General features: G+C 49.7%; 1 protein-coding gene and 1 long non-coding RNA gene across 4 annotated transcripts in view; one reads left to right on the plus strand and one right to left on the minus strand.

Annotated features, from left to right (window-relative positions):
• Positions 1-25,529, plus strand: part of PAX5 (paired box 5) — a 202,320-nt gene that overhangs the window by 24,817 nt on the left and 151,974 nt on the right. For all 3 annotated transcript variants that reach the window (XR_010130152.1, XM_004048026.5, XM_019034203.4), the window contains exons 4-5: positions 3,154-3,218; positions 6,891-7,019. Coding sequence is in view for 2 of the 3 variants with exons in the window: in XM_004048026.5 (XP_004048074.1) it covers positions 3,154-3,218; positions 6,891-7,019 (194 nt within the window). In the remaining variant the exon portion in view is untranslated. The remainder of the gene's footprint in view (positions 1-3,153; positions 3,219-6,890; positions 7,020-25,529) is intronic.
• LOC134756853 (uncharacterized) lies at positions 634-7,474 on the minus strand. The gene is made up of 4 exons (XR_010130153.1): positions 7,124-7,474; positions 6,823-6,967; positions 3,679-3,923; positions 634-2,241 (listed from the first exon to the last, which is right to left on the minus strand). It is a non-coding gene; the product is annotated as an uncharacterized lncRNA (long non-coding RNA).

Genomic DNA, 25,529 nt, shown 5'->3' on the forward strand with positions numbered 1-25,529 from the left:
CAATTACACTCTTAGTTATTTTTAAACATACAGTTAAATTATTACTAACTATAGTCTCCTCATTGTGCTATCAAATACTAGGTCTTATTCATTCTTTCTATTTTTTTGCACCCATTGAGCATCTTTACTCCCCCACCGCCCTCGCCTTGTGCTTTTTAAAGCAAATGTGAAAAATATGAATATTTTAAGATGGAAGCTAGTCATTAATCTTTACAAAGACACCACTGAAAATAACATCTTACATTTAAGGAGCACCTAGTATGTAGCAACCACTGTCTTAAGTAATGAATTAATTTAATCCTAATAGTAATCCTATGAGACAGAAATGATTCTTAGTCCCATTTGCAGATGAAGAGACTGAGGCATAGAGAGGTTAAGTAATTTACCCAAGGTCATGTAGCTGGTAAATTGTAAGAGGGATGGGATTCAAACTCTAGTGGTGTAGTTCCAGAGCCTGTACACTGTGCTACTGCTGCCTCTTAATGATTTATAACAAGTGATAATGCTTTCCCAGTGATATTTATAGCTATTTTAAAAGAAAATGAGGAAAACATACTTTTCTTTGCTTTTTTACATACAAATTTAATAGTCAGACAATGATTTGAAAAGTAAGGATTTTAAGCTGAACTACAGTGACTTTTTTGCCATGTATTTATTTGTAACTATATTCATGTCTGGTATATCCATATATTGACATATCCAGCAATATCTCTGTAGACACATACACACAGAGAAAGTGACATACACAAAAATATAAACATTAGGTCAGATGCCAGCTTACTTCCAGGTGACCAAAAAGAGAACCTCACTCCCAGAACTGGACATTTTATTATGACCCGCTTTTCTCCCAAATGCCATGAGTTTTCTGGTTGTCCAATATGCTTCGAGTTTGCTTAGTTAAAATAAGTGGTTTGAATATTAGGGAAAACAAACAAACAATCTGAATGTATTTGAGGGAACACTTAAGCTGACTGATTAGAAAAGGGCAAGAGGCTCCTTGCTGAGCTCAAGTAGCCAGGCTCCAGATGGCCTGTGTGTGTGTGGTGAGACTATAGGGTGAACAGAAAAGACCATTTCAGGCTATCAGCTGAGGACACGGACTGCCCTTGGTGCCGAGCACCAAGCTGTAAGATCAGAAAGGGCAGAGAGGCTACTGCCCATTGAGTTTAAGAGGAGGCACCCACCTGCTACTTCTGTCCTTCTTCATTTGTATAAGCTGGAGACCCAGTGCAGCCTCAGAATAAACTTTCAGATATTAATGGTCTGGAATGTGAAAAAGCTTCTCACAGAATGTTGCATGAAAAGAGCAGGATGCAAAACTGTATACATGGAGGCTGAGTGCGGTGGCTCACGCCTGTAATCCCAGCACTTTGGGAGGCCGAGGAGGGCGGACCACTTGAGGTCAGGAGTTGGAGACCAGCCTGGCTAACGTGGTGAAACCTCTTCTTTACTAAAAATACAAAAATTAGGCGGTGGCATGCTCCTGTAGTCCCAGCTACTCGGGAGGCTGAGGCAGGAGAATCAGTTGAACCTGAGAGGCAGAGGTGGCAGGGAGCTGAGGTTATGCCACTACACTCCAGCCTGGGTGACAGAGAGAGACTTCGTCTCAAAAAGAAAAACAAAAAAACAAAAACAAAAACAAAAAAAACCGGGCATGGTGGCGCATGCCTGTAATCCTAGATCCTTGGGAGGATGAGGCAGGAGAATCACTCAAACCTGGGAGGCGGAGGTTGCAGTGAACTGAGATCGCACCACTGTACTCCAGCCTGGGCAACAGAGCAAGACTCTGTCTCAAAACAAACAACAACCACAACAAAAAAAACTGTATACATGGCATAATCCTGATTTTGTTAAGAGAAAAATGGATATTTCTAAATATGCCCAGGAATGTTGGTATAAAGGAAATACACCAAAATATGGTTTTTAGATGTCTTCTTTATACTTTCCCATGCTGTCCAAGGAGTCTACAATGAACATATATTACTGTTATAGTGGGGAAAAACTCTAATAAATGTCCTTTCAAAAGGTAATAGTTTGAGACTGGAATATAACTTTTCCAAAGAAACCAGACATTTTATTATGACCCACTCTTCTCCCAAATGCCAAGGAAGGAGCTTTCTGGTAGATCCGAAGGAGCTTTTCGCGTGGCCCTGTTCTGCTGCTCTCAGATGCGCCGGGCTTGCGGTCTTGCGCATGCGTTGTCCTTGCTGGAAGTCTACAAACTCTTCAGAGCCTAAGGTTCTGCAGAAGGATGTTAGAGCGGTCAGGTGGCCAAAGGAAGGCAGTACTGCTATTATCTCTTTTATGTACGGGGCTTTTCCATAAGATCTTTTTTCTTTTCCGAAAATGATTTGGTTACTTAAAATAAGCAGAGTGGTCTGTTCCAACTCCGTCATTGTATCGGAGGTCCACAATGGAATGTACTTGGTCAAGGTCACAGTGGAGTTTCTATCAGAATGTGAGCAAGGTCTCTGAAAAGACAGGCCAGGATATCACTGGCTCCAGCCTTGTGGATCCTTTCCGTGAGGTTTGGTGCAAGGTAGGCTTCCTCTTAAGAAAGCCAAACCGGATGTCTCCTGGCTGCACTTTGACTCTCCCTAGTATCAGAACAACATATACATCCCCTCCCTTGGCAACTTCCTAGGGGAAGGGGTGTTATCCCTCCTTATGCGTTCTCTAGGGCAGAGAAACCAGCACGTGAGCGCTGCCAGAGGACAGAGAGATTACCAAGTTCAGTTCCTTCATTCCACATATAGGAGGCTGAGGTCTAGGAAAGCGAAGGACTCCCTAAAGTCACTCAATGAGTCTCTTATGGAGCTAGAGCTATACTCGAGAAAGGGATGCTTACTCATAATGTTAACACATCATCCTCTTTCTTCAGAAGAGGCACTTGAAGCCCAGAGAGGGGGTGCAGATTACACAAGGAAACAAATTACACAGGGAAACAGAAGCAAAGTTGGGACTAGTCCATAAACCTTCCACCCTCCTGATTCCAGCCTGGGTTTATAATCTCCCTCCACCTCTGCCCCTCTGCCTCAGCTCGAACCATGGCCCAGCTTGGGTATGAGTTTTCTGGTTGTCTGTGCATAGCTGGTTGAGGTCTCTTCTCCTTCCTGATGGTAAATAGCAATTTTGTTTTTCAACTGCCCACAGGATCATCCGGACAAAAGTACAGCAGCCACCCAACCAACCAGTCCCAGCTTCCAGTCACAGCATAGGTAAGAGGAACTTTTAAAAAAAATTTAAAAATCTAATGGGCTCCAAATATTCTAAAGAACTTTTAATCATTCTTATGGACAGATAATTCTGCATAAAACACTTCAGCACACGTACTAATGCGCCTTCTTTGTCATTCTCCAAGGGCTGAATCTGGTAAATGAATTTTATAAATACTGCTAAAAGGTTTTGAATTTTACTGATTATTATGATAAATAGCTTTCACCATGAGACAGAAAATTGAAATCTAAGCCAAAAAAAAAATCCACTAATGGGGGTCTATAGAATGTCAGATAATTAAAGTAATAAATCAAGAAAGGGATACTTATTCATAACATTTTCTGCATCATTAGTCAGTAAGTAGTTTTGAATGTGTTTTTTTCTTCTATCAACCAGCCCTTCTACAATTCTTTGTGCACTTGCAGTCTTGAGTGAAGATGTGGCAAAAGTTCCCAAACTTACTTTCTCTCTCTCTCTTGCTTCGATCTCATGAACTCTATGAACTGTCAAGGGCTGCCAGTGGGGTTTCCAGTGCTCACAGGTGACGTCTGAGAGTGGCTGTGACCCGACAGAGTGGGAGTCATAGTTCCTAGTGCTCAAGAGTTCAGAAATGTCCTCTGTCTTCCCTTCAAAGATTGTGAAATGACATGTGTCTATTTAAGGTGTATTATTTCTCCACTTGGGATACAGGAAACACCATTGGTTAGCTGGGGGAAAAGTTATTGTACTATATAAGAAAGTGGGCAATGATTTAGCAAGTCTCTGACACTTCTGGTTGCCACAGTCAATCCTGCAGAATCACACCTCAGATTGTGTAACATTTCCACAGTTTTGTTATTCCTTCTTTAACTGAGAACTTGAACTCACACGGTGATGGGGAATGGGCAGAGTCCTGGCCTCCAGTTCCAACTCTGTCATTACCTCACCCAGTAAAATGTGAAAGTTCTCTCACCTCCCTGAGCCTCAGTTTCCTCATTTGTGGGTGGAGGGGCACTAACCAGGTGCTCACTGAGGCCTCTGATCCTCCATGGTTGGCTCTTTGGATAAAGGTAAGACAGATTTCCTCCCTGCCATGAAATAATTCCTCATTTAGTAATCCCTTCAGAAAGTGTCTGCTAAGTCCCTGCGGTGCAGACCTTGGCACCAGAGGCCAAGCCCATAAGGAAGGGAAGACAAAATCCCCATTCTCAAGGTAAAGGGGGAATATAATGAAGAGAAGTTTGCAAGACAGAGATGAAGCTCAAGAAGAAGGGATGGGTGCTGTGGGGGCAGAAGGGAAGGAACCACCAGCTCTGCTGGGCTAGGGTGAAGAGGGTGGAGGAAGGCTTCCTGGGGGAAAGTTTGTGGCTGAGATTTCACTTGTAGCTGACCAACTATTTCAGGTCACATAGCACTGAAAATCAAATGGGTATAACTGCTAATATTCTTTCATTTGGTTTAGAAGAATAATTCTACTGTAGGTCAGCAGCATGGTTTGTTCTGTCCCAGAAATTTTTAAATTAAACTACATCTCGCATACATATAGCCCCTTAGAGTTCACAAACTTACCGAGGAGTGAGGAAACTGAAACTTACAGAGATGAAGTAACTAGCCCTAGGTCATGTTGCCAGTAAGTGGTGGGGCCAGAAGTGGAATCTGGGTCTTTTGAGCCTAGCGCAATCACAAAACACCAAAACGAATGTCATGGGCTCTGCCAGCAACATGGTGAGCTTTGGTGGTTGTTGTTTAAAGTACCAAGTGACCTGGGATCTTCTTTCTTCCTCTGTTTTTTACATGTTAATACAGAAAAGGTTGTGGGATTTGCATAAATCTATTTTAAGGAGCTTCTTCTGGTGAAGAAAAAGAGAAGTTAACGATTTCTGCCTCTGTGTCTCTTAAGGAAGATGTAAGATCAAACTGAAATGTGAGAAGAAAGGCATGGCTCCCTCTAGGTTTGTAGGAGCCAGGAGCTGGATCTGCTCCAAAGGGAAGCTGTGAAGGGCTTCTCAGGCAGTCACCACCATTTCTAGTGATTTCCTACTCTTAAGAGTCAAAGGTGGCTCCACCTGCCTCCAGCTGGTTATAGCCCAAGGAAGTGTGTCTGAGATTGGTCTGTAGGTTTTAATGAATCAAAAAAGAATTCCCACAGCCCAGAAATGGCAATTCAGCTGTACAGCTGGAGAGGCCCCTGCTGATGGACTGGTCTCTCCCTAGGAATCTGGGGCCAGAAGTTAATGTGAAACTTGCACAAAAGTTGCCCCCCGCCTCCCATCCAATTCTTATTCTTAGGAACTTTGAGACCTAGCCTCAGTCACAATAAGTCACCAACCACTGCCCCTGTTTCTGGGCAGGGGAAATCTAGACTTTAAGTAAGTAAACCCAAGGCTAAGTTCTGGTACCGCTGTTTATTAGCTAGATGACTTTGAATCACTTTCCCTGTGGAGCCTCAGTTTCCTCATTTGATAAATGGGGATAAATAATAGCACTCTGGGCTGTTGCAATCATCAAATGAAAAGTACTGCATTCATGTGAAGTATATTATTGCTCTTCATTGTTTATTAGTGCGAAGCAGATTAGTTATAGGGTTTGAGGCTTTAGTCTCTGGGTTCAAATCACCACTCTGTCTCTTTTATTTTTTATTTTTATTTTTGAGACAGGGTCTTGCTCTGCTGCCCAGGCTGGAGTACAGTGGCACAATCATAGCTCACTACAACCTCGACTTCCTGGGCTCAAGTGATCCTCTTGCCTCAGCCTGCCAAGTAGCTGGGACTATAGGCTTGTGCCACCACACCTGGATAATTTTTTTAAAAGTTTTTTGGTAGGTCTTGCTATGTTGGCCAGGCTGGTCTTGAACTCCTGAGCTCAAGTGATCCTCCCACGTCTGCCTTCCAAAGTGCTGGGATTACAGGCGTGAGCCCCGGCACCAGGCACTCTGCCTCTTTTTAGCTGTATGATCCTGGGTGAGCCACTTATCTTCTCTGAGTTTTACCTTTCCAATAGGATCATCACATTTCCTAGCTTCTAAGATTGTTCTCAGAATTAAATGAGATAATGCCTCTATGCCTGGCACAGAGTAAGTTCTCGGAAAATGTTAGTTATTGTTATTGTCATAATTAATATTAAAATCAAATCGGGGGAAACTGGAAGGAGAAAAGGCAGCAAGAAAACTATAAAAAGAAGGGGCACTCTGCGGTTTGGAGTTTGTTAGCTGTGCGCATGAGTTTGTGCTCAGGTAGTTGTGTTTGCACCCAAGGTTGGGTGTGCAGGCAGGTGGTGAAATGCCTAACGAGTAGTTCAGGTTTTTTTTTTTTTTTTTTAAGCACTGACTGTTGGTGGGCCCCGGCTCCCCTCTTTCTCCTCTCCATCCCCTGCTTCCTGCATCCATGGATAGGCTGGAATTTAAGCGAAAGCCCTTCCTGTCCCCGTGTCCCCGTGTTCCTTTCTGCAGGGGTCAGTCCTTCTCAGTGCCCACCCTTCCCTTTCTCCCCCCATCGCAGAGAACTGGGGCACACGGCCCGCCCGAGGCCTGCGCTTGTGGCTCAGGTGTGGCCGCCTCCGCAGAGCGAGGGTCCTCAGCGCCCCCTGCCCACCCTGCGCTCGCTCCCTCCCAGCCGCCCCCAGCCTCACGTGCGGTGACAGCCGGTCCGCCGCCCTCAGCCCTCTGCGGCCCTGACCGCCCGTCTTTCTCCGCGCAGTGTCCACTGGCTCCGTGACGCAGGTGTCCTCGGTGAGCACGGATTCGGCCGGCTCGTCGTACTCCATCAGCGGCATCCTGGGCATCACGTCCCCCAGCGCCGACACCAACAAGCGCAAGAGAGACGAAGGTAAGAAAGGCCCGCGCAGCCCCGTCGGGGATGCGCTCCACGGGGTCTGTTTCCGGCGCTCGGTCGCGGGTGGCAGCAGAGGTGCCCGCGAACACCCCCCTTACCTGCAGAGGAGCGAGTCCCCCGGCCCGCACGCTGTCCTTTTCGTGAACACGGGAAAGGGCTGAGCCCTCCGCAAGACAGACAGGCAGCAGGGTGAGACTGTGGCATTCTTGCTGGCCTCCCCCATGGTCACCCCTTGGATAGAAGCAGCGGGCCTGGCAGAGCCCTTGTGGCCTGAGCTTTGGCCTTTAAGAAGACCCTGTGTGCGTGCAGATATGCGGCCCGAGGGCAGGGTGTGCTGGGCTCCGCACCCAAGTCCACTTTGTGGAGGAGCTTTGGACCAGAGAGAGGGGGCTGGCCAAGCCGTGAGAGGGGCACACGTGCGGAGGGCAGAGGGGTGGGTTCTCTGAAAGGCCCTGCACACGTCTCAGCAGACAGAGAAGGCCTTCAGCCCTGATGATGGTGTTGGGGGGCGGTGCTGAGGAAATTAATAATCATCTCATCTTTGTCCTTGGGTCTGGAAGAAAGAAGTGCGGGGGTGTTGGGGGGGATTACAAAGATGACAATCTTCCTGGTTGGTTTTTCTCAGCCCCTCCACGGGCCTGGCCCTGTGGTGCCTAGGTCTCCAGAGCCAGCCACCTCCGTCCTGGACACCGGACACCTTAACTGGGGCTCCTTTCCCCTGTATGGGCTGCCAGTACTGGCTGACATTAATGGGTTTGAGAGGAGAAAAGACCCCCTGGGAGCCTGTAAAACCTTAGTCAGGAAAAGAAAAAAAGAAAAAAAAAAGCCAGAGCTGTGGTCTAGGGCCTGAGAGCAGCGTGACAGAAATCTTGATTCAATTATTCTGTTCCTCAGCACAATTCCCTTTCTCAGCTCCGTGTAAGGGATGTGTGTTCTCATGAGCACATGCCTAAGTACTTAAGATCTGTAACTAGAAAATTGAGTCGGCCCAGCCGTGGATTGGCCTGTGGTCTGCGTGTTGCCAGCAGTGCAGAAGCAGAGCCGGTGGCCTCGGTTTAGAACCGTGGGGGTGTGTAGGGAAGATTTGCGGCTTTTGGAACCTGCCTTGCCTCTCTCTTCTGCTCCTGCTGCTCCTGAGCAGATGTCAGATGTCTTTAACTCAGTAGGCTGTGGTGCTGTGTTGCTGCAGGAGGCAGTGGGCCTGCCATCTCTGTTGTTTTATGAGGTTGATGGTATCATCTTTTCTCCCACTGTCACCTGGACTTGCAGCAGATGTGCCTAAGCTGGGGCCCGGATGTATTTGTTCACGGTGGAGGGACAGATTGTGTGAGACTCCCCCAGAGGCTGAGGGATCCAGGTGGAGATTTTTGGGGAAAGACAAAAGCTAGTTTGATGTTTACCACCAAACAGACAGGTTCTGGCCTGGGGGCATTATTTACTTTGTTTTCGGAGTGCTATATTGGCTTGCAGTCTGACCAGCAGTCATGGTTTTGCCCCTCAAGCTCCTTTACAAGGTATAGCGTGGTCAGAATGTGGGCGGTGTCGGTCTTGACTACTCCGTACTACTCAGATCATGCCTTGAGGAGGACTGCAGCCCATTTGGGGGTATTGACCTTTAAGAGGGACGGTGACAAATGGGATTGTGTCCTGGGCGAAGAGGGATCTGATACAGCATCTGGGAACACCTCAAGCCTCTAGGGATATTTTGGCACAAAGAAGAGCAGAATAAGCGAGACTGGATTGCTGCCTTCAAGTATTTGGAGGGCTGACATGGAAGGAGGAAGAAATGAGATCTCATTGCATGGCCTTAAAGTGTGTGGCTGATGCAGAGGTGATTTCACCTCAGTTTAAAAAGAACCAAGTTGCACATATGAGAGTGGCCTAGCATAAAAGGAGATGCCTCGGGAGGTAATGAGTGCCCTATCTCTGGGGATATGTAAGCAGAGACTAAGTGGCCACTTGTCGGGCTGCCAACAGAGTATCAAGAATCAGATGTGGTATTGGATGATCTTTTTTACTTTGTAATTAAAATTTTTTTCTTAATAAATAGACACGGTGTTTTGATATGTTGCTCAGGCTCATCCTGGACTCCTGACTTCAAGTGATGTGCCTGCCTAGGCCTCCCAAAGTGTTGGGATTACAGGCATGAGCCACTGTTCCTGGCCTGGGTGATCTTTGAAATCTTTCCAGTTCTGATATATATGGTAGAGTTCTGATCCTCAGGAAGACTTAGGGGGCAGTCCAGTCGGTGGTCTGTGGTAGAAGGGAGAATGATTTGATGGTCCTGGAAGCTTATAGGAGTGGAAAGAGTGGGGGACAAACCCAATCAACCAGAGCCTCCCCCTAACTCCTGCCCCACACCACTGAGAGTATGCACGTTTGATCCCAGGGGTGGGCAGCAATGGCCGGGCTCACACCAGGGAAGTGTCTGTCGGGGGTATTGCATAAGTGCCCCCTTCTGATGTTTCCCATCCTCTCTCTGTATCTCTCTGGATTCCTGCAGTGGCCCTAGGGGGAGGTAAAGAGGCAGAGACTGTCACTTCCATTTTACTAGGGGAGGGGATGGAGGCTACACAGCCATACAGCTGGTATGGACTGGGGAGTCAGGAGGAGCTGGAGTGCCCCTGAGGCCTCAGTTCCCTGGTATTTTCCAGCTACCTGTTGTCCCTCAGCCCTTTCAGAGATGCGCTTTGGAGGCGGAGCAGTCTGGGGCTGGGCAGAGCCTGGGGCTGGTATGGGGAAGAGTTTCAATCAGAAGGGCATGATTAGCAGGTTGGATGTGGAGAGAGAAGTGAGACCTGAAGGCCAGAGGTTGGAGGAGAGCAGAGAAAGTAAGAAGCAGCCACTGGGGAAACAGGGATATTTCAGGCACACTGGCCGGCTGGCCCATGGCGGCTGCAAACCATGGATTTGTGAGGGTTCTGGCCTCCAGTGCGGTACCATCAGCAGCCTGAGAGAAGAATCATGGGGTAAGAGAGGCAATGGAGAGCTAAGAGGAAGACAGCTGAGGGTCCTTGCCCATTTTTCGGATGAGGTGACTGAGGCTTTGCAAGGTGGAGTTGCTTACTCTGCTGCCTAGTTGACAGTCATCCCCAGCTTAGACTTGAGTTTTGCTCTGAGGGCATTTCCTGGGGCCACCCTCCTGCCCAGATCTTGCAGAGGTAAACGGGTGATAGGATCCAACCACAGAGGGTAAGCTGGCGAGCAAGACTGGCAAGCTGAAGTTCCTCTGATGAGCAGGGCAGTGGGTGAGGTGACACTGGGGGAAAGAGTAAGGCAGGGAGGGCCAGTTTTGACCAAAAGGATCTTGGGGGCTCCTCATAGGAGGTGGCATTTGAGAGCTGGGTAGAGGGAGGAGAGGGCATTCCAATCAAAGGCAAGAGAGATTGTGCCAAGTCTGGGACTCTGGTGAGCATGTGCAGGGAGAGGACCAGCACGGCAGGATTTGGAAAGGGAGAGAGGTAGAGAGATGTGGGTGGCTTAGACTTTGACGGAGGCTTCGAACATTTAGCCTAGAAGCATTTAGGGAGATAGTTTTGAGCTATGTGTCTCAGATGCTCAAGAAACATTCACTCTGCTGAGTGTTTCAGGTAAAAAGATAACGTGAAAGTGACTAGCCCTGCACTATCCAACAGAAGTAGAATGCAAGCCACATGTGTAATTTTAAATGATCTAGTAACTACATTAAAAAGAGTAAAAAGAAACAAGTGGAATTAATTTTAATAATATATTTTATTTAATCCAGTATACCCCAAATATCATCATTTCAACATGTCATCATATAAAAAATTTGATGCTATATTTTCTCTTATTTTTGCTGCCAAGTTTTTGAAATCTGGTATGTATTTTACACATGTAGTACATCTCAATTTGGATGCTAAACGTTTGACAGTTAAAGTTAGATGTAGTCCTACCAAAACAATAAAGCTGTGTTTAGTGGGACAAATATTTTACACTGCTTCTATTTTAAAATTAAAATTAAAATCAAATCAAATAAAAAAATTAGCTCCTCGATTGTACTGGCCACATTTCAAGTGCACAGTAGCTACATAGGACTAGCGGCTGCTGTGTTGGACAACACAGCTCTAATACAAGTGCTTGGCACATAGTAGGTGCTCAGTAAGTTCTCCTTGGTAGAGTGGATCAGTCACATTCCTTTAGAGGGTTCACAATTGGTAACGAGGGTGAGTGGAGGGACCTCTACTATCCTCAGTCAAGGGTGCTTTTGTTTGGTATTTTGGGCTTCCATAGAAAGCTCTGAGTAGAGTTCTGGAGCAAAGACAAACAAACTAACTAGAATATTGTTAGGCCAGTGGATTGGCAAAGGGCCCTTTCAGTATAGAGATTCTAGAGTTCTTCCTAGGATGTCTGCCTCCAAGACCAGACTCGGGGATATGGCCACTATGTCCAAGTCTCAGATGAACTGTTCTTCAGCAACAGGTAAGATCTCTGTGGCCTCTGGAGGAAGAGCTGGGGCTGGTTAAAGGAAGCTGCAGGAGGCAGATTATGGCTGAATGCAACATACGGCTTTCAGAAGAAGCCAGGCTGGGCCAAGAATGGAAGCTCTATCTTAGAAAGGTAGTGAGCTCTCCATCATCAGAGGTGTGAGCAGGCGCTGGACAAATGAGGAGCAGAAGAGTCAAGGATGACATTCTGGTTCGGACTCTGTGACTTTTCAGGCAGGCCTGTTCTAGCCTGGGTGGCCAATGCTTCTGTGCCAGTACTGTGTCTGCAAGTGCATCTACCCACTTGTCTTTCCCTTCTGCTGCCTGACCCTGAGGCTGCCACTCATGTGGACTTGACAGGGCAGGGGCCACAAATCATTTCTATCCCCAGCGCAGCCTCTCGGCACAGCCCCGGTTCACAGGGATGCCCGGGAGGCCTGTGGGATGGCTTCGAGGGTCAGGCTGGGGTGCTGCCCAGTTATGAGATGTCGCTTTGTCTCTTGGTTGGTTTGAACTGAGAGCTTTCGTCGAGGAAGCTGTGGCATGGCTCAGGAATCCTGCTGGGTGAGGGGAATGGAGGCTGAGTCAGCACCTCCCTCTCCGGAAGGCCCAGAGGAGGTGGTGGCAGGGAGAGACTTGGCAAAGCAGGCAGGGTTGTGAATAGCGGCCATGGGTGAAAGGGCAGCCTCAGACCCTGGGTTCCTTCCTGGGCTTTTGATCTCTAGTGAGACCTCCTTCCGCCGCTCTCCCCACTTAGGTCCCCTCCCTGTCCCCCTCACAATAACTCACAGGGCCCTGAGTTTGAAAGGCCCTGAACACACTGAGGTCAGCGGAGTGCGAATCCCTTTCACCAGTTCAGAAAGCTGACCTGTCCAGCCAGTGTGGACTGTGGGGGCCAGAGGTTTCTTTTTGGGCAGTAGGGGTATGTTGCAAGTGAGTTTCCAGCCTTCTGGGCTCTGGACTACCTTCTGAGGAGGGCACAGGAAGGGCAGCCAGGGTCCAGAGGTGGCCTGTCCTTTCCAGAAGATGCCAAGTCTGATGAGACTCTCATGGGGAGGTTTGTTGGGGGGCATTTAGCCAGGTGCTCCCATTATGACTTCCTTTTTGGGGATGCCTGTCTCCTCTCTGTTTTTGTGTCTCTCCCCATGTCTTTGGGGGTGCATCTCATTCTGTGTTATTTGGCTTTATTTCCTGTTTATTGAACCTTCCTCTGTGTCTGTTTCTGTCTCCCGGTCTAGCTCTCACTAGCTTTCTTTTTCGTACATACTCTCTCTCTCATACACACTCTCTCTGTCCCTCTCCTTCTTCTCTTTCTCTCACACTCATTCACTCATTCAATTTCCTTTCTCTCTTGCTATCTCTCTCTCTCCCCAAATCCCCTCTTCCCCTGTCTCTTTCAGGCTGGATGCCCCCTCAGCCCTGCCCAGCAGACCTCCACGGGAGCTATGGCCAGAGGGAAGGGGTTTCAGAAGCTCACAGACCGTGCTGGGCCCCTGGGCCCCTCTGACACAGGCAGGTCCTGGTCTTTTCTCTCATAGGACCCTTTTCCTTCCCTGGATGCATAGATGCTGTCTGCCGCTCCTGGGATAAGGGCAGAAAACAGAAGCAGGAAGTGGGGAGAGCCCTCTCAGAGCTCCCAGAAGGGATGGATATGTGGAAAAGCTCAGGATTCCTGAGTCAGGAGTAATAGGCAGCCCCTGTGGGATTGAGAGTTCACAGATCTCTGATCCCTGGAGAGCCCCAAATAAGGTGTTGAGTCAAAGGCACAGGCTTATGGGCGGGGATGAAATGGTTTGAGGACTTCTTGTAGCAAGTTACTTAATCTCTCTGCACCTCCATTTTGTTATCTGGCGAATAGAGTTGACACAAGCCTTGTGGGTTACAGTGAGAATAAAATGAAGTGAAGTGACAGCTGCCAAGGGCGTGGCCCCAGGGCCTGGCTGTAGTCAATGCTGAGTAGATGGCCACGGAGAGGCCTATGTTTGAGGACGTGAGGCCCGTCATGGCAGAGGGCAGCAGGCTTTAGCCACGGTCCTGTTGGCAGCTGGAACTAGCTGGTTCGTCCACCACCACCTTCCTGTTTGGAGCTGTGGGGCCACGGAGCGATTCCATAGTACTGAAGAAGCCGATTGCCTGCAGCCGGGAGCCCGGGGCATCCAGGCTGAACAACAGTGCCCCCAGGTGTCAGCTGCAGAACGAAGGGCCACTCACTTTCCTCCTCCTTTGCCTTTAGGAAGCTGAGTCTCCCAGCCTGCTTCATGGCAGAAGAAAAGGGTCAGGCCCCAGTTTTCCCTGAAGAGAGGCACAGGGAGCACAGGGGGGTGGAGGCCTCCAGGGTGGGGGCAGAGGGTAGCACCCTGGGCCTGGGAGGGCTGGGCGTCTGAGGGGTTGTTGGGGCCACCAGCCTGGACCTCGAGACTCCCCCATGGGAGCTGGAAGGGCCTTGGAGAGCACCTGAGACGCCCCGCTCCGTCATTCACACGGGAAAACAGGCTCAGAGAAGAGAGGCGGTCTGCCCAGATCACACAGTAAACCCCCAAAAACCTAGAGAGAGAGGATGGCTCTGTGGAAAATCCTTGGCATCCCTTGCCTTTTGATGTGATAAATTCAGTTTTCCTCTCCCTCCTTTCCTCCATTCTCACAGGGCCGTCCGCCATCCCCACTGTTGACAGCCAGCCCCATCAGTCTTATCTCCCCATGGGGTGCTGCCCACACGTCCCCCCGCACTGACCTCAGTTCTTGAGAGAACCCCTGCCCTTCTCTCGCGGGCCTCCCTTTCCTCCTGCTCATTCCTCCTGTGCCTCCAGTCCCTGTGTGTTGGCTCAGCTTCCCGTCTCCAGGCCATTGCCCACTCAGGGCCTGCCACCTGGAATGCTATCCTTGAGCCTGGACCTGGCCTGGCTTTCTGGAACCAGCCCACTCCCCTGTGGGGATTTCCAGTGTTGGGTCATTTGTCCTTCACAACTGGCTGAGACCCAAGGATTCTTTAGGGTCCAGTGTGGAGTATGGGTGACCAGGCAGGCTCTCCATCTCCTTTTCCCAGTGTGGCTTTGGGGGCAGGAAGGAGGTTACCACCATTTTGTCTTGGCCTCTGCTGGGGCTTTCCAAGGGCAGGTCCCCTCCCTGGCCCTCTGTGTGCTGTCCCCTGGATGTAGAGAGGTGTCTACATGTCCCCTCATGTAGAGAGGTGGGTTGTTCCCTGAGTTCTCTTTTTGTCTAAGAAGGAGTCAGGACCAAGATTCTGCTGGGGTGTGGTCGTGGTGGGGGCATCACGTAGAACCCAGGGGAGAATTGGCAGCCTGGCAGCCATGCTTTCCTTGGCTTGCCCTGTATTGATGATGATTTTGAATTAGTTACCAACATTGCAAAATCAGGAAATTTCATGTATGGATGGATGCCTGGCTTCTTTGGGGAAGAAAAATCAGATCTGGCAACCCTGGGGCAGCTGGCAGCCTGGCAACCCACAAGGCAACAGTCATCTGGGGCTGCTGGGCCCGAGTTCTCACGCGCTCCCCGCTCAAGTTGCTCTCGGCACTTGTGCTCTGTTTTTCTTGGCCTGAAGGTCTTTGAGCTTCTGGAGTCTTAGCATGAACTCTAAAGAAACCAGTTTGGCTCAGTCTCTGCCTGTGGCAGCTGAAGCTAATGGGAGGCAGATCCTGGAACTGGCCGGTGGGGCCGAGGGTGCGTGCGTGTATGTGTGTGGTCAGGGAAGTGGGTAGTCAGGCTTACAGGCCAGAGGTGGGTAGGGTAGCGGAGGCAAGAACTTAGGGCAGTGGCCAAGCAGCCACACTCCTTGGCAGGTCATGTGCTCTATACCCTGCAGGTAGGGTAGTCCAGGCACAGAGGGCGCAGGCTTGGCCCAAGGGTATGCAGGGGGCAGTTAGTGGCAGAGATGGTGAGGACCTGGTTTCCTTCTCCCTGCCTGGCTGGCCACTCTCCCCTGTGATCTCTGTCCTGATCTTGTAGCCGTGGGCACCTCAGCTGAGACCCAGATAGACAACTGCTGGAGGCCTCTGTGGTAACGCAGGGCATCTGAGGCCAGGTGGCCAATTGGAGGGGCTCCTGGGGCCTTTCCCTAGTGCCCAGGGCCTGTCCCACGGGTGGGGGCTCAGGTTTCGGTTCCTCCTCGCTCCTGGGTCCCCAAGTTTCACTTTGATTCAGTGAGCGAGAGCCCCCGTGAGAGCCAACGCCACTGAACCCCCACCCTCTCTGTTTGCGCACCTGGTTTGCCCCAGCCCCTCCCCCTCCTCTTACCCCCAGTTCCTTTTCCCATGGGGTGGTGTACTGGTGTTCGGGAGAGCCCTGGGGGTATGGGAGAGGGCAGGGTGCTGCCATGTGGGGATCTCAGTTCAGGGAATCAGTTTGGGGGCCAACCAGTACAAGAGTGGTGGGGCCGATGGAGGGGGATATACTCTCATCTGCTGTGGGCAGTCCCCTGCCAAGGCGGTCTGGAACTTGAGGTGAAATGGCCTTGGCTTTCTCCACCCTGCATGCCCTGCTGCCCCATGGGGAAGAGAATCCCACAGTCCTTTCTCTCTGGCTTGGGAATATGGTTTAATCCCTGGCTGCATAGCCTGTGGGTCAGAGACTTTACAAGGCTTCAAACCCCTGCCCCTGCTGTGTCCCTTCTTCCTGTCCCTTTCTCTGTCTGGGCCTCAGTTTTTCCATCTAAAACAGGAGATCAAGGAATTGCTGAGGTTTTTTCTGGCATCAAAATTCTGAGTTTCTCCTGGTTCCATCTCAAGTCCTCTTGGCATTATTGTAGAGCAGCAGTTCTCAAATGTTTGGTCCTGGGTCCCTTTAAACTCTTAAAAATTATCAAAGACTTCAAGGAGCTTTAGTTTATGAGGGTTAATTAAAATGGATGAAAGTTTAAGATATTTATTTATTAAAAATAACAGTAACAAACAAGTAACATATATAATATTTTTGAAATAAGAAAGAACCGAATCTTCCAAACCCAAAATTTAGTATGAATGGCATTGGCTTACAGTTCTGCAGATCTCTTTAGTGTCTGGCTTAATAGAAAACAGCTGGACTCTCATAGCTGCTTCTGTATTCGCTCCGTTGTGATGGAACACATCTTACAGCTTCTGAAAACCTCCACTGTAGACTCGTGAGAGAATGAGAGTGAAGAAGACAAATCACACATTGGCATTAATATGAAAATAACAGGTGCAGCAAACCACTATGGCACATGTATACCTATGTAACAAACCTGCACGTTCTGCACGTGTATCCCAGAACTTAAAGTAAAATAAAAAAACAATGAAAATAATTTTGTCCTCACAGATCACCTGAAAGTATCTTGGGGACCCCTTCTTCCAACCCTGGCAGGGCTTCCTGGACTACACTTTGAAAATTTCTGCTTCTGGCTGCTGCAAAGTCTGAACTTGCCCACTTATCACTCATATAGATAAGGAGAGCAATTAAGTGGTTTCAGTTAAAAGAAAGGTGTCATCAGTCATTTCTCCTGTTCTTAGCTCCTTAAGACAGTGGGAGCCATGGCAGGTCTTTGAACCGAGGGGGGAGTGACAAGACATACTGGGTTTTGGAAATCCTCCACTAGCCGATTGGGATATGTATGTAGTGCTTCTTGCTTCTATCCCAGGTTGAGCTCCCACGGAAAGACATAGCTACAGAGCCTTCTCCCCTTCCCAGCAGATTGTTGGTAGGGCTTGAGGTCTGATTTCCTTCCAGCAGGCTTTCTTCTGTGCCAGCAGCAGCCAGCTCGTGCCACCCGAGAGCCTGGGGAGTGAGTGTTTCAGAACCCTGCCTCGTCTCCCCATCCAGCTTAGCTCTGTACTAGCCTGCAGCCTCCTGGAGACCCCATCTGGGGCATATTTTTGATGGGAAGAACACCTAGCAATGCTATTGATTGGGAATGAAACAAAATAAAATAAAGAAGTGGGTTTGGTATTTATCTTGACTCCTGGCATTTGAGGAAAAGCAGGTCTAAAAGACAGTTGAGAAAGGGGAGATTTTTGTTCTGATTCCACAGGGGCTTCTGGGTGTTTCTGGAATGTTTCTGGTTGACTCATGTGTGTGTGTGGGAGGGTTGGGGGGTGGGGGTGAGGTGTGTGTGTGCCCGCATGTGTTTAATTTTACTTTGAAATTTCTAGTTTTCATTTTTATTGGTACAAATTAACATTTGTATTAGTCCTTCCTTGGGGCATTTTATCCCTGTGTTAGAATAAACTGGGAGAGGGAGAACAAGAGAATGTCTTAAGGTAATTTGAGAAAAATTGAGAGAGGAAGAAGGATAAAAGGTGTGAGAGAAGGTATGTGTGAGAAACACATTGCTTGTAGCAAAATTAACTGATCTACAAGAGGAAATAGGCAGAAAGAAAGGCATAGCCTCTTGAGGGACTGAACAGTGGGGGATGAAAGTGATGAGGGAGTCAGACACTTCCCAGCATCAGCCACCAGGTGGCACCATCGACCCAGGACAGCTTAGTTGCTGTCCAGGGTTAGGAACAAGAGGGGTAGGGTAGCAGGGCAGTGTGTACTGGCCATTCATGAGCTTGGTATGCTTGTAACTGGGTCGGAGGTGGCAGTGCCCAGGTGGGCTGACCATTAGCTGAAGTCTCACTTCTTCAGCAGCATTCAGTCAGGGAGGGGGAGGCTGGACCATTGCTAGTGGGGATTAATCTGGTCCTTTCTCACCTCCATGGTCCAAATGCCTTGATATAAACCTTTCTGGGAGTAGAGTCCTTGGTTCTACTCTAAGCCTTTACTTGCTGTGTGACCTTGGCCAAGTCACTTCTCTCTGGGCCTTGTTTTCTGCATATTAAAATGTGGAAATTGGAGCAGACGATTTTTGAGGTTCTTTTGGGCTCTGACACTCTGTGGTGTACCAGAGAGCACTAGAGCTGGAGTTAGATTCTAGATCTTTCTGTCAGCCATGTGACCTTGGGTAGGTCACTTCTCACATCTGTGGAGATTATAGTCACATCTTCCTCTTAGACTTACATAAAATAGAAGATGGAAAAATGCTTTTGAAATCTTTTTGGTGCTTCAGGAAAAGGAGAGTGTTGTGATTTTATAATTTTTGCTGGAATTTTTTTTTTTTTTGAGACAAGGTCTGGCTCTACCGCCCAGGCTGGAGTGCAGTGGTGTGATCTCAGCTCACTGCAACCTCTGCCTCCTGGGCTCAAGCCATCCTCCCAGCTCAGCCTCGGAGTAGCTGGGGCTACAGGCATGAACCACCATGCCTGGTTAATTTTTGTATTTTTTGTAGAGATGGGATTTCACCACGTTGTCCAGGCTGGTCTCAAACTCATGAGCTCAAGCAATCCATCTGTCTTGGCCTCCCAAAGTGCTGGGATTACAGGCGTGAGCCACTGTGCCCGGCCTTCTCTGGAATTTAAATTAGCGGGAAGCAGGGGCTCCACCATCTTCACTGCTTAGAAAGTTTGTTGCCTCTACATGTCACCATGGAAAAAGGCCTGCCTTATGGCAAGCGTTTGCTCAAGGTCACTGCATCTCTGTCCTAAATATCCATTGAATCTGCTCATTTCTCTCCATCCCCATTGCTACTGCCTTGGTCCAAGCACTCTCTTCTCTCATTTGGACTATTGCTGTAGCCTGCTGGCTGGTCCCCATCTCCAATGTCGTTGACTTGTCCAAATAATAGTCTGCCCTCCACATAGCAGCTGAAAGAAAATTCTGATCAATGACTTGCCTGAAGGGTTTTAACCTTCAAATCTGCCCATTGTTCTCAGAAGCTATGCAAACTTCTCAACAAGGCTGCCAGGCCCTCTCCACTCTCCTCTTTTCATGCGCACTCCAGTCATACCAAACCTCTTTCCATTCCTTAAACACCACATGCTCTGTCCTGTTTGCAACCTAGGAGTCAGACAACCAGGGTTCTAGTGCTGACTCAACAATGACTACTCCTGGAATCTTGGACCAATCTCTGAGCCTCAGTTTCCCAATTGTGCTTGTGATTGGACTGTTATATGAATTGAATGAGATTATGCATGTAAAGTGCTCAGGATGACCCCATATATAATAAGTGCTCAATAAAGAGTGCCTTTTATTATGCTCTTCCCACTGCTTGAAAAACTGTCTTCCTCCCTCACCCTAGTGTTTACCTGGCTGACATCCCAAACTTCAGGATCTAGCTTGTATCACTTCCTAAGTGAGGGCTTCTCAGATGCTCCCCTCCAACCCAACTCCCCACCAGCACACAGAACCTGCCTGTTCATCAAAATATCACATTTGTCACTCGCCTGTTTTCCCAGCAAGACTGTGAGCTCCATGAAGGCAGGAACTGTGTCTGGAGCACTCACCAATGTCACCTTAGTGCCCAGCACAGGGCCTGGTTCACAACAGCAAATATGTACTGAATGGGGGCCATGGATGTCACAGAAGCCATGGGCTCATCTGGGGAATGAGTGGAGGCTGCTGAGCAGAACACAGAGCCTTGCACATCAAACATCCCCCAAGTCCTGCCTGACCCCAGAGTCTCCATCCTCCAGGATCTTGTGACAGCCATTCTAGACGGGGAGGGAGCTCTTTCGTGATCTACATGCACACATGCATACATATGGATACTAGTGCCTGTGGTCCTCTTTCTGCCTGCCATACCTAAGCATGTGCTCCAGATGTGTATAGATCACAGCACCAAAGAGGAACTGCAATATGGGATAACTATAACGGCTAACATTTACTGAGTATTGACTCTGTGGATTTTAAATTATTAACTCATGTAACACTCACAACCACTGTACCAGGTGGATACTCTTATTATCCCCATTTTATAGAGATACAGAGAGAGTGAGACAATTTCCCAAGGTCACACAGCTCAGTAGTGGCAGTGTTGGGACTAGTACCTAGGTGCTTACCGGCCATCCCAGTCTGCCTCTCACAGAGGGTGTCACAACAGGATGACATCCATATGAGGCTGTGTTCTCCAGGGGAATATCCTCAGCTCTCTCCAACATGGGGCTTTGATTCTACTTTTTCACAGTTCTGCCTGTTCCCCCATTATCCTGTCTGGCTGAGCTCAGGGGGACCTTGGCTCAGAGTCTGTTGCATCACTCAGGGGTACGCCATTTCTGAAGCTTTCCTAACACTGCTGCGCACACTTCCCTGTCACACCTGAAAGTTGGTCACCTTCAAGCGCAGCCGGCTGGTCACATGTGGGTTTTAAGCCACAGCAGGTGGCACCGTGGGTAGACTGGGGTTTGAGCCTTGCCTTTCCTTTTACTAGCAGTGTGAGCTTTGACAGCAAAGGGCTTTAGCTTCTTTGAGCTTCGATTTCCTCACCTGTCAAAGGGGGATAATAATTCCTGCCTTTTCTGGTAATTAGAAAATGTTGCCTATAATATTTTGATTAGCACTGGCACATGGCAAGTTTCAAAAATATCACCTATTATTTTATTATTTCTATTATCAGAGCAAAGTGTTTTTACTCTGAATCTAGATTCCTCAAAAAGATCTCGTTGAGAACGTTCTAAATTCCCAGATTTTTTGTTTTCTCTCTCTCTCTTTTTTTTTTTTTTTTTTTTTTTTTTTGAGACAGGGTCTCACTCTGTTGCCCAGGCTGGAGTGCAGTGGTGCAAACACAGCTCACTGCAGCCTTGACCTCGTGGGCTCAAGTGATCCTTCCACTTCAGCCTCCTGAGTAGCTGGGACTACAGGCATGCACCACCACACCCGGCTATTTTTTAAAAATTTTTTTGTCAAGACAACATCTCGCTTTGTTGCCTAGGCTGGTCTTGAACTCTTGGGCTCAAGCAATCCTCCTGCCTCAGGCTCCCAAAATGCCAGGATTACAGGCTTTCTCTCTTTTTTAATGATCGTTTTATTTATATTACTAAGTTTCATGATAGGATTGTTCAGCTTAGGGTCAGAAGAAAAGGAAAGAAATACCAACTGGAATTCATGCTGGCAGAATTTCAGCTCCATGTTTCAGAAACACAAATAATTCAAGTTGTAGCTGAGGGCAGCTGTCAGAAGTAAGGTGAGCCTGACACGACACTGGAGAAGCCTGGGTTTCTCATCCTGACTCAGCCGTGGCCTTGCGGTGTGGTCTGAGTCAGGTCCTGCCCTTCCGGAGCCTCGGTTAGGATGCACTGAGCCTGGACAACCCTTCCAGCTCCTGATCCTTTCTCCTCCCCCGCTCCCCTCCGCTCCCCCTCCCTCCTTCTTCATCTTCTCGCTCTTCGTTTCCTTTCTGTCTCAGACACAAACGCCATCCAGCACTTCTGAATAGTACTTTTGTTCCGTGAACATCTCTTTTCTGAAAAGGACGATTGGTCAGGTTTGTATCTTTTAACTGCTGGCACATTTTATCAGTTAAGAACCTGCGTACCTCCCTCTCGGGAGACAGCCTTAAGGAGGCAGGCAGGCAAGCAGAGAGGCAGAGACAATGGGCGAAAAACAACTGTTTGGGGGCCTAATTTATGGTCCCTCCAGCAAATGCCTTCCTTCGTGGGAGCCCTTTTCCCCTTTCCTGCTCTTCCCCATGGCCCCGAGCATCTTCCAGCAGACCCCAGTGTATGACTCCTTCCTAGCTCCCCAAAGAATGGGGAGAGGGAACGAGCAGAGCCTGTGCCTGAGCCATCTCGTTCAAGGCCTTCAAGGCGGGGCTTGGAGTCCTGGCTTGGCACTCCCTTGCTGGTGATCTTGGGCAACCCATGCTGGGCCTCGATTTTCCTACTGGCACCAGAGAGAGCAGGACGCCTTCTTCAAATTCTTGTGCAAATTCAGCGAGAAGCAGTGCATGAGAAAGTGCTTTGTAAGCTGTAAAGCTCTCTTGCCTATGAGAGTATCATTGTAGTTCATCTCACATACCCGCTCTGTGGCAAGGGACACATTTCTGAACATCTCCAAGGGTCAGTTTCCCCATCTGTAAAATGGGGACTATATACTTAGGTCATACAATTACTGTGAGAATTCCATAACAGAGGTAAAACACCTGGTACAGTTCTTGGCAGTGGGAGGTGCCCAGGTCTAGGCTGGGCCGTTTTCCGTTTCCCTTTCTTATTCCTCCACAGCGCCTTTCCCTGAATGCAGCGTACAGGCACGCAGCCGCAGGCGTTTGAAACCCAACTGGCCACTCTCTGGCCTGCACCCCACTTCGCTCCTCTGTAGAAGTCGGACAGTAACAGTATCTGCTTCCGAGGACTGTGGGGGAAGATTAGACTGTGCCCATCCGTGGCTCGGCACAGCGTCAGCACCAGGTGAACGTTGGTGATGCTGCCAGGCCTTCCTCCCTCTGGACACCCAGGCACTGGGCATGGGCTGGACGGGACCCCGGCCACCATCTCCTTCGAGCCTACTCGTGGCCGGTGAAGAAAGCCAGGCATGAGAGGAGCAGGAAGCGAGTCGCTCAAGGGCGCACCGAGTCATATCCCAAGATCTTTGAAGGAGGTCCAGGGATCCGCGGTGCCTGAGAATACAGCTCGGCAGAGAGGCCGAGGTCCCTGCGGGGAGGCCGGTCCCTTCCTCCTCGGCCCCGCGGTCCGGGCGCCCCGTGGGCCTAGCTCCCGCCCACCGGCCGGGGGTCCTCGGGGCTCGGGCTCCGACGGAGGAGTCCCCAGGGCCGGGGGCGGAGGGCAGACGAGTTCCAGGAGGTCACCTGGATTTCCTGCGCGACGTGGAAGGAGAAATGAATTCAGCTGCGGACGAACGTGGCGCAAAGAGAAGCTGCGCGCGGCGCCCCCGGGAAGGAGGCCGCCCGCTCGCGCCGGCCTCCGCCAAGCATTTGCAATTTAATTGACATTGGCGGCAGGAAGCCAATCAGTCTAAGTCAATTGACGTTCCGAGATAAAACTAATCGGCGGCCGGCGCTGCCCCCGCCGGCGCGGCCGCGGCGGGGCCCGGGGCGCAGCGTGGAGGCGGCGGCGCGCCCTGCCGGTCCCGGCGCTGGCGCGTGTCTCGGCCCGCTGATTGCCGCGCGGCCCGCGGCGGCCAGGAGAGGCCCGTAATGAATGACTTTATTTGCCGGGGCCCCGCTGAGAACAATTGAGTTTGTTATGCTAACAACGGATGCCAGCTTTCCGGGGCCCCGGGGGGCGCGGGCGCGGCGGCAGCCGGGAGCTGGGCAGCGGAGCAGATGACGCGCGCCGGGGCGAGGGCGCCGGGCGGGGGTCGGACGGAGCTGGCGTCGGGACCCGGCCTGGAGGGGCGAGGCCGGTTCGGATGGCGGACGCGCAGCGTGGAACCGTGTTGGGAGTTCTTGATCATTCCTTGATACTGGACAGGCAGGTCCTCCTGGGTGCGACTGCCACTCTTTCTTCCCTCTGTCCCCGAGCCTGAGTGGGAGTTCTGATCTTGCTGGATGATGCCCTGACATAAACTTTTTTGTCTCTTGCACCGGTGGAAAATTAGAAAAAGGCACAAACACAAAGGCATCACTTTTTCCAGTGACCTGCTGTGGCTTGGGAAGTTCGGCACTGGATTTTGACCCTGCCACGTGTGCTTTGCGCCCTGGAGGGAAGGCCTTCCTTCCATCTCTGTCCCCTGTGTGTATCCCCATGCTCTGTGGCCAGGCGCCCGCCTCAGAAAGCTCTTCTTGCCCTACACAGAAGGCTGCCTCATGGAGATGGCTGGCTCTGAGGCCCCACAGCCTTCTCCTGCCTCCCCCTTCGGACCTTGAGTTCCAAGGGCAGAAGTCGTCTCCCATTTGTCCCAGACGCCCTCAGTGCCCAGCACAGGGCCTGGCACACACGTGGAAGTAGTACGTAAGGGAATGGACTTCTCTCTTCTTTGCGATCTCTTGCTTTCCCTCTGGTTACAGACACCAGAGTCCCCTTTTCCAGTTCTGTTTTCAGGCATGCTGGCATTCCCTCACTCACTAAACAACTGAGAACCAGCCTTTCATCAAAAAAAGCCCTGGCCAGGGAGAGATAATGTAACCCGTGAGATGAGTGTGTGGCAGGCACCCGCTATGTGCTCAGAGTTGGCAAAGGTGTAATAAGTGCTTGCTGAGGGCTTTTCCCTTTGTCATGGCACTCAAAGATCCCTGGTGCCACCCTGTGACAGTCACCACCCCACCCCCCATTTGAAGATGGACAAACTGATGCCCAGCGTGTTTGAGAGGCAGCATGATGCAGTGGAATGGGTCTAGGCTGGGAATCTAACACTAGTTTGCTGTGTGAGCTTTGTCCTTTTTCTTCCCCTCTCTGAGCCTCAGTATCCTTATCTATAAAGTGGGGGAGTTGGAGATGATGGCCTCTGAGGGCCAGTTGAGTGTGAGTTGTCTACAGGGAAGAGGGACCCAGGTCCCTGCTCCCAGCCCAGCTCTCTTTGGCCTTATAGTGTGACCACTGGGAAAAAAATTGCCCTCTACCCTCAGCTATACAAGGCTGATGGTGAGAGTGAAGCACTCACTTTGTGATAGGCGAGTGTGGTGAGTGTGTATGTACCAATACTGTTTTCCTTTGGCTGTTGGAAGAAATGAGGCTAGGTGCGGTGGCTCATGCCTATAATCCCAGCACTTTGGGAGGCTGAGGTGGGCAGATCACCTGAGGTCAGGAGTTCGAGAACAGCCTGGCCAACATGATGAAACCCCTAAAAATACAAAAAACCTCTACTAAAAATACAAAAAATTAGCCTGGCGTGGTTGTGTGCACCTGTAATCCCAGCTACTCAGGAGGCTGAGACAGGAGAATCGCTTGAGCCTGGGAGGTGGAGGTTGTAGTGAGCCGAGATTGTGCCACTGCATTCCAGCCTGGGTGACAAAAGCGAAACTTCATCTCAAAAAAAAAAAAAAAAAAAAAAAAGAGAGAGGTTCAATAACCAGTCCAGGGCCACAGAGCCAGTAAGTCACAAGGCTGGGATTCAAACCCAAGCACTCTGTTTTCAGAGCCTATGCATATAACTGCTCTACTAGTTGGCAGAGGCAGCATATAACCCCCATAACACCCCTCCCTTGCCCTACACCTCACCCCAGTCTTAGTCCCACCTGCCTTGCTCTTGGAGCTCCAACGTGCATTCTGCATGTTTTCAGGGCAGCAGGAGCACTGATTTTTCAAGGTGATTTTTCTCTCCCTGGCCTTTCCCTCTTGACCTAGGTACAGACAGCTGAGAGAAGGCTCTAGCAGGG

This window comes from Gorilla gorilla, chromosome 13 (genome assembly GCF_029281585.2).
Source record: "Gorilla gorilla gorilla isolate KB3781 chromosome 13, NHGRI_mGorGor1-v2.1_pri, whole genome shotgun sequence".
Lineage (NCBI taxonomy): Eukaryota > Metazoa > Chordata > Mammalia > Primates > Hominidae > Gorilla > Gorilla gorilla.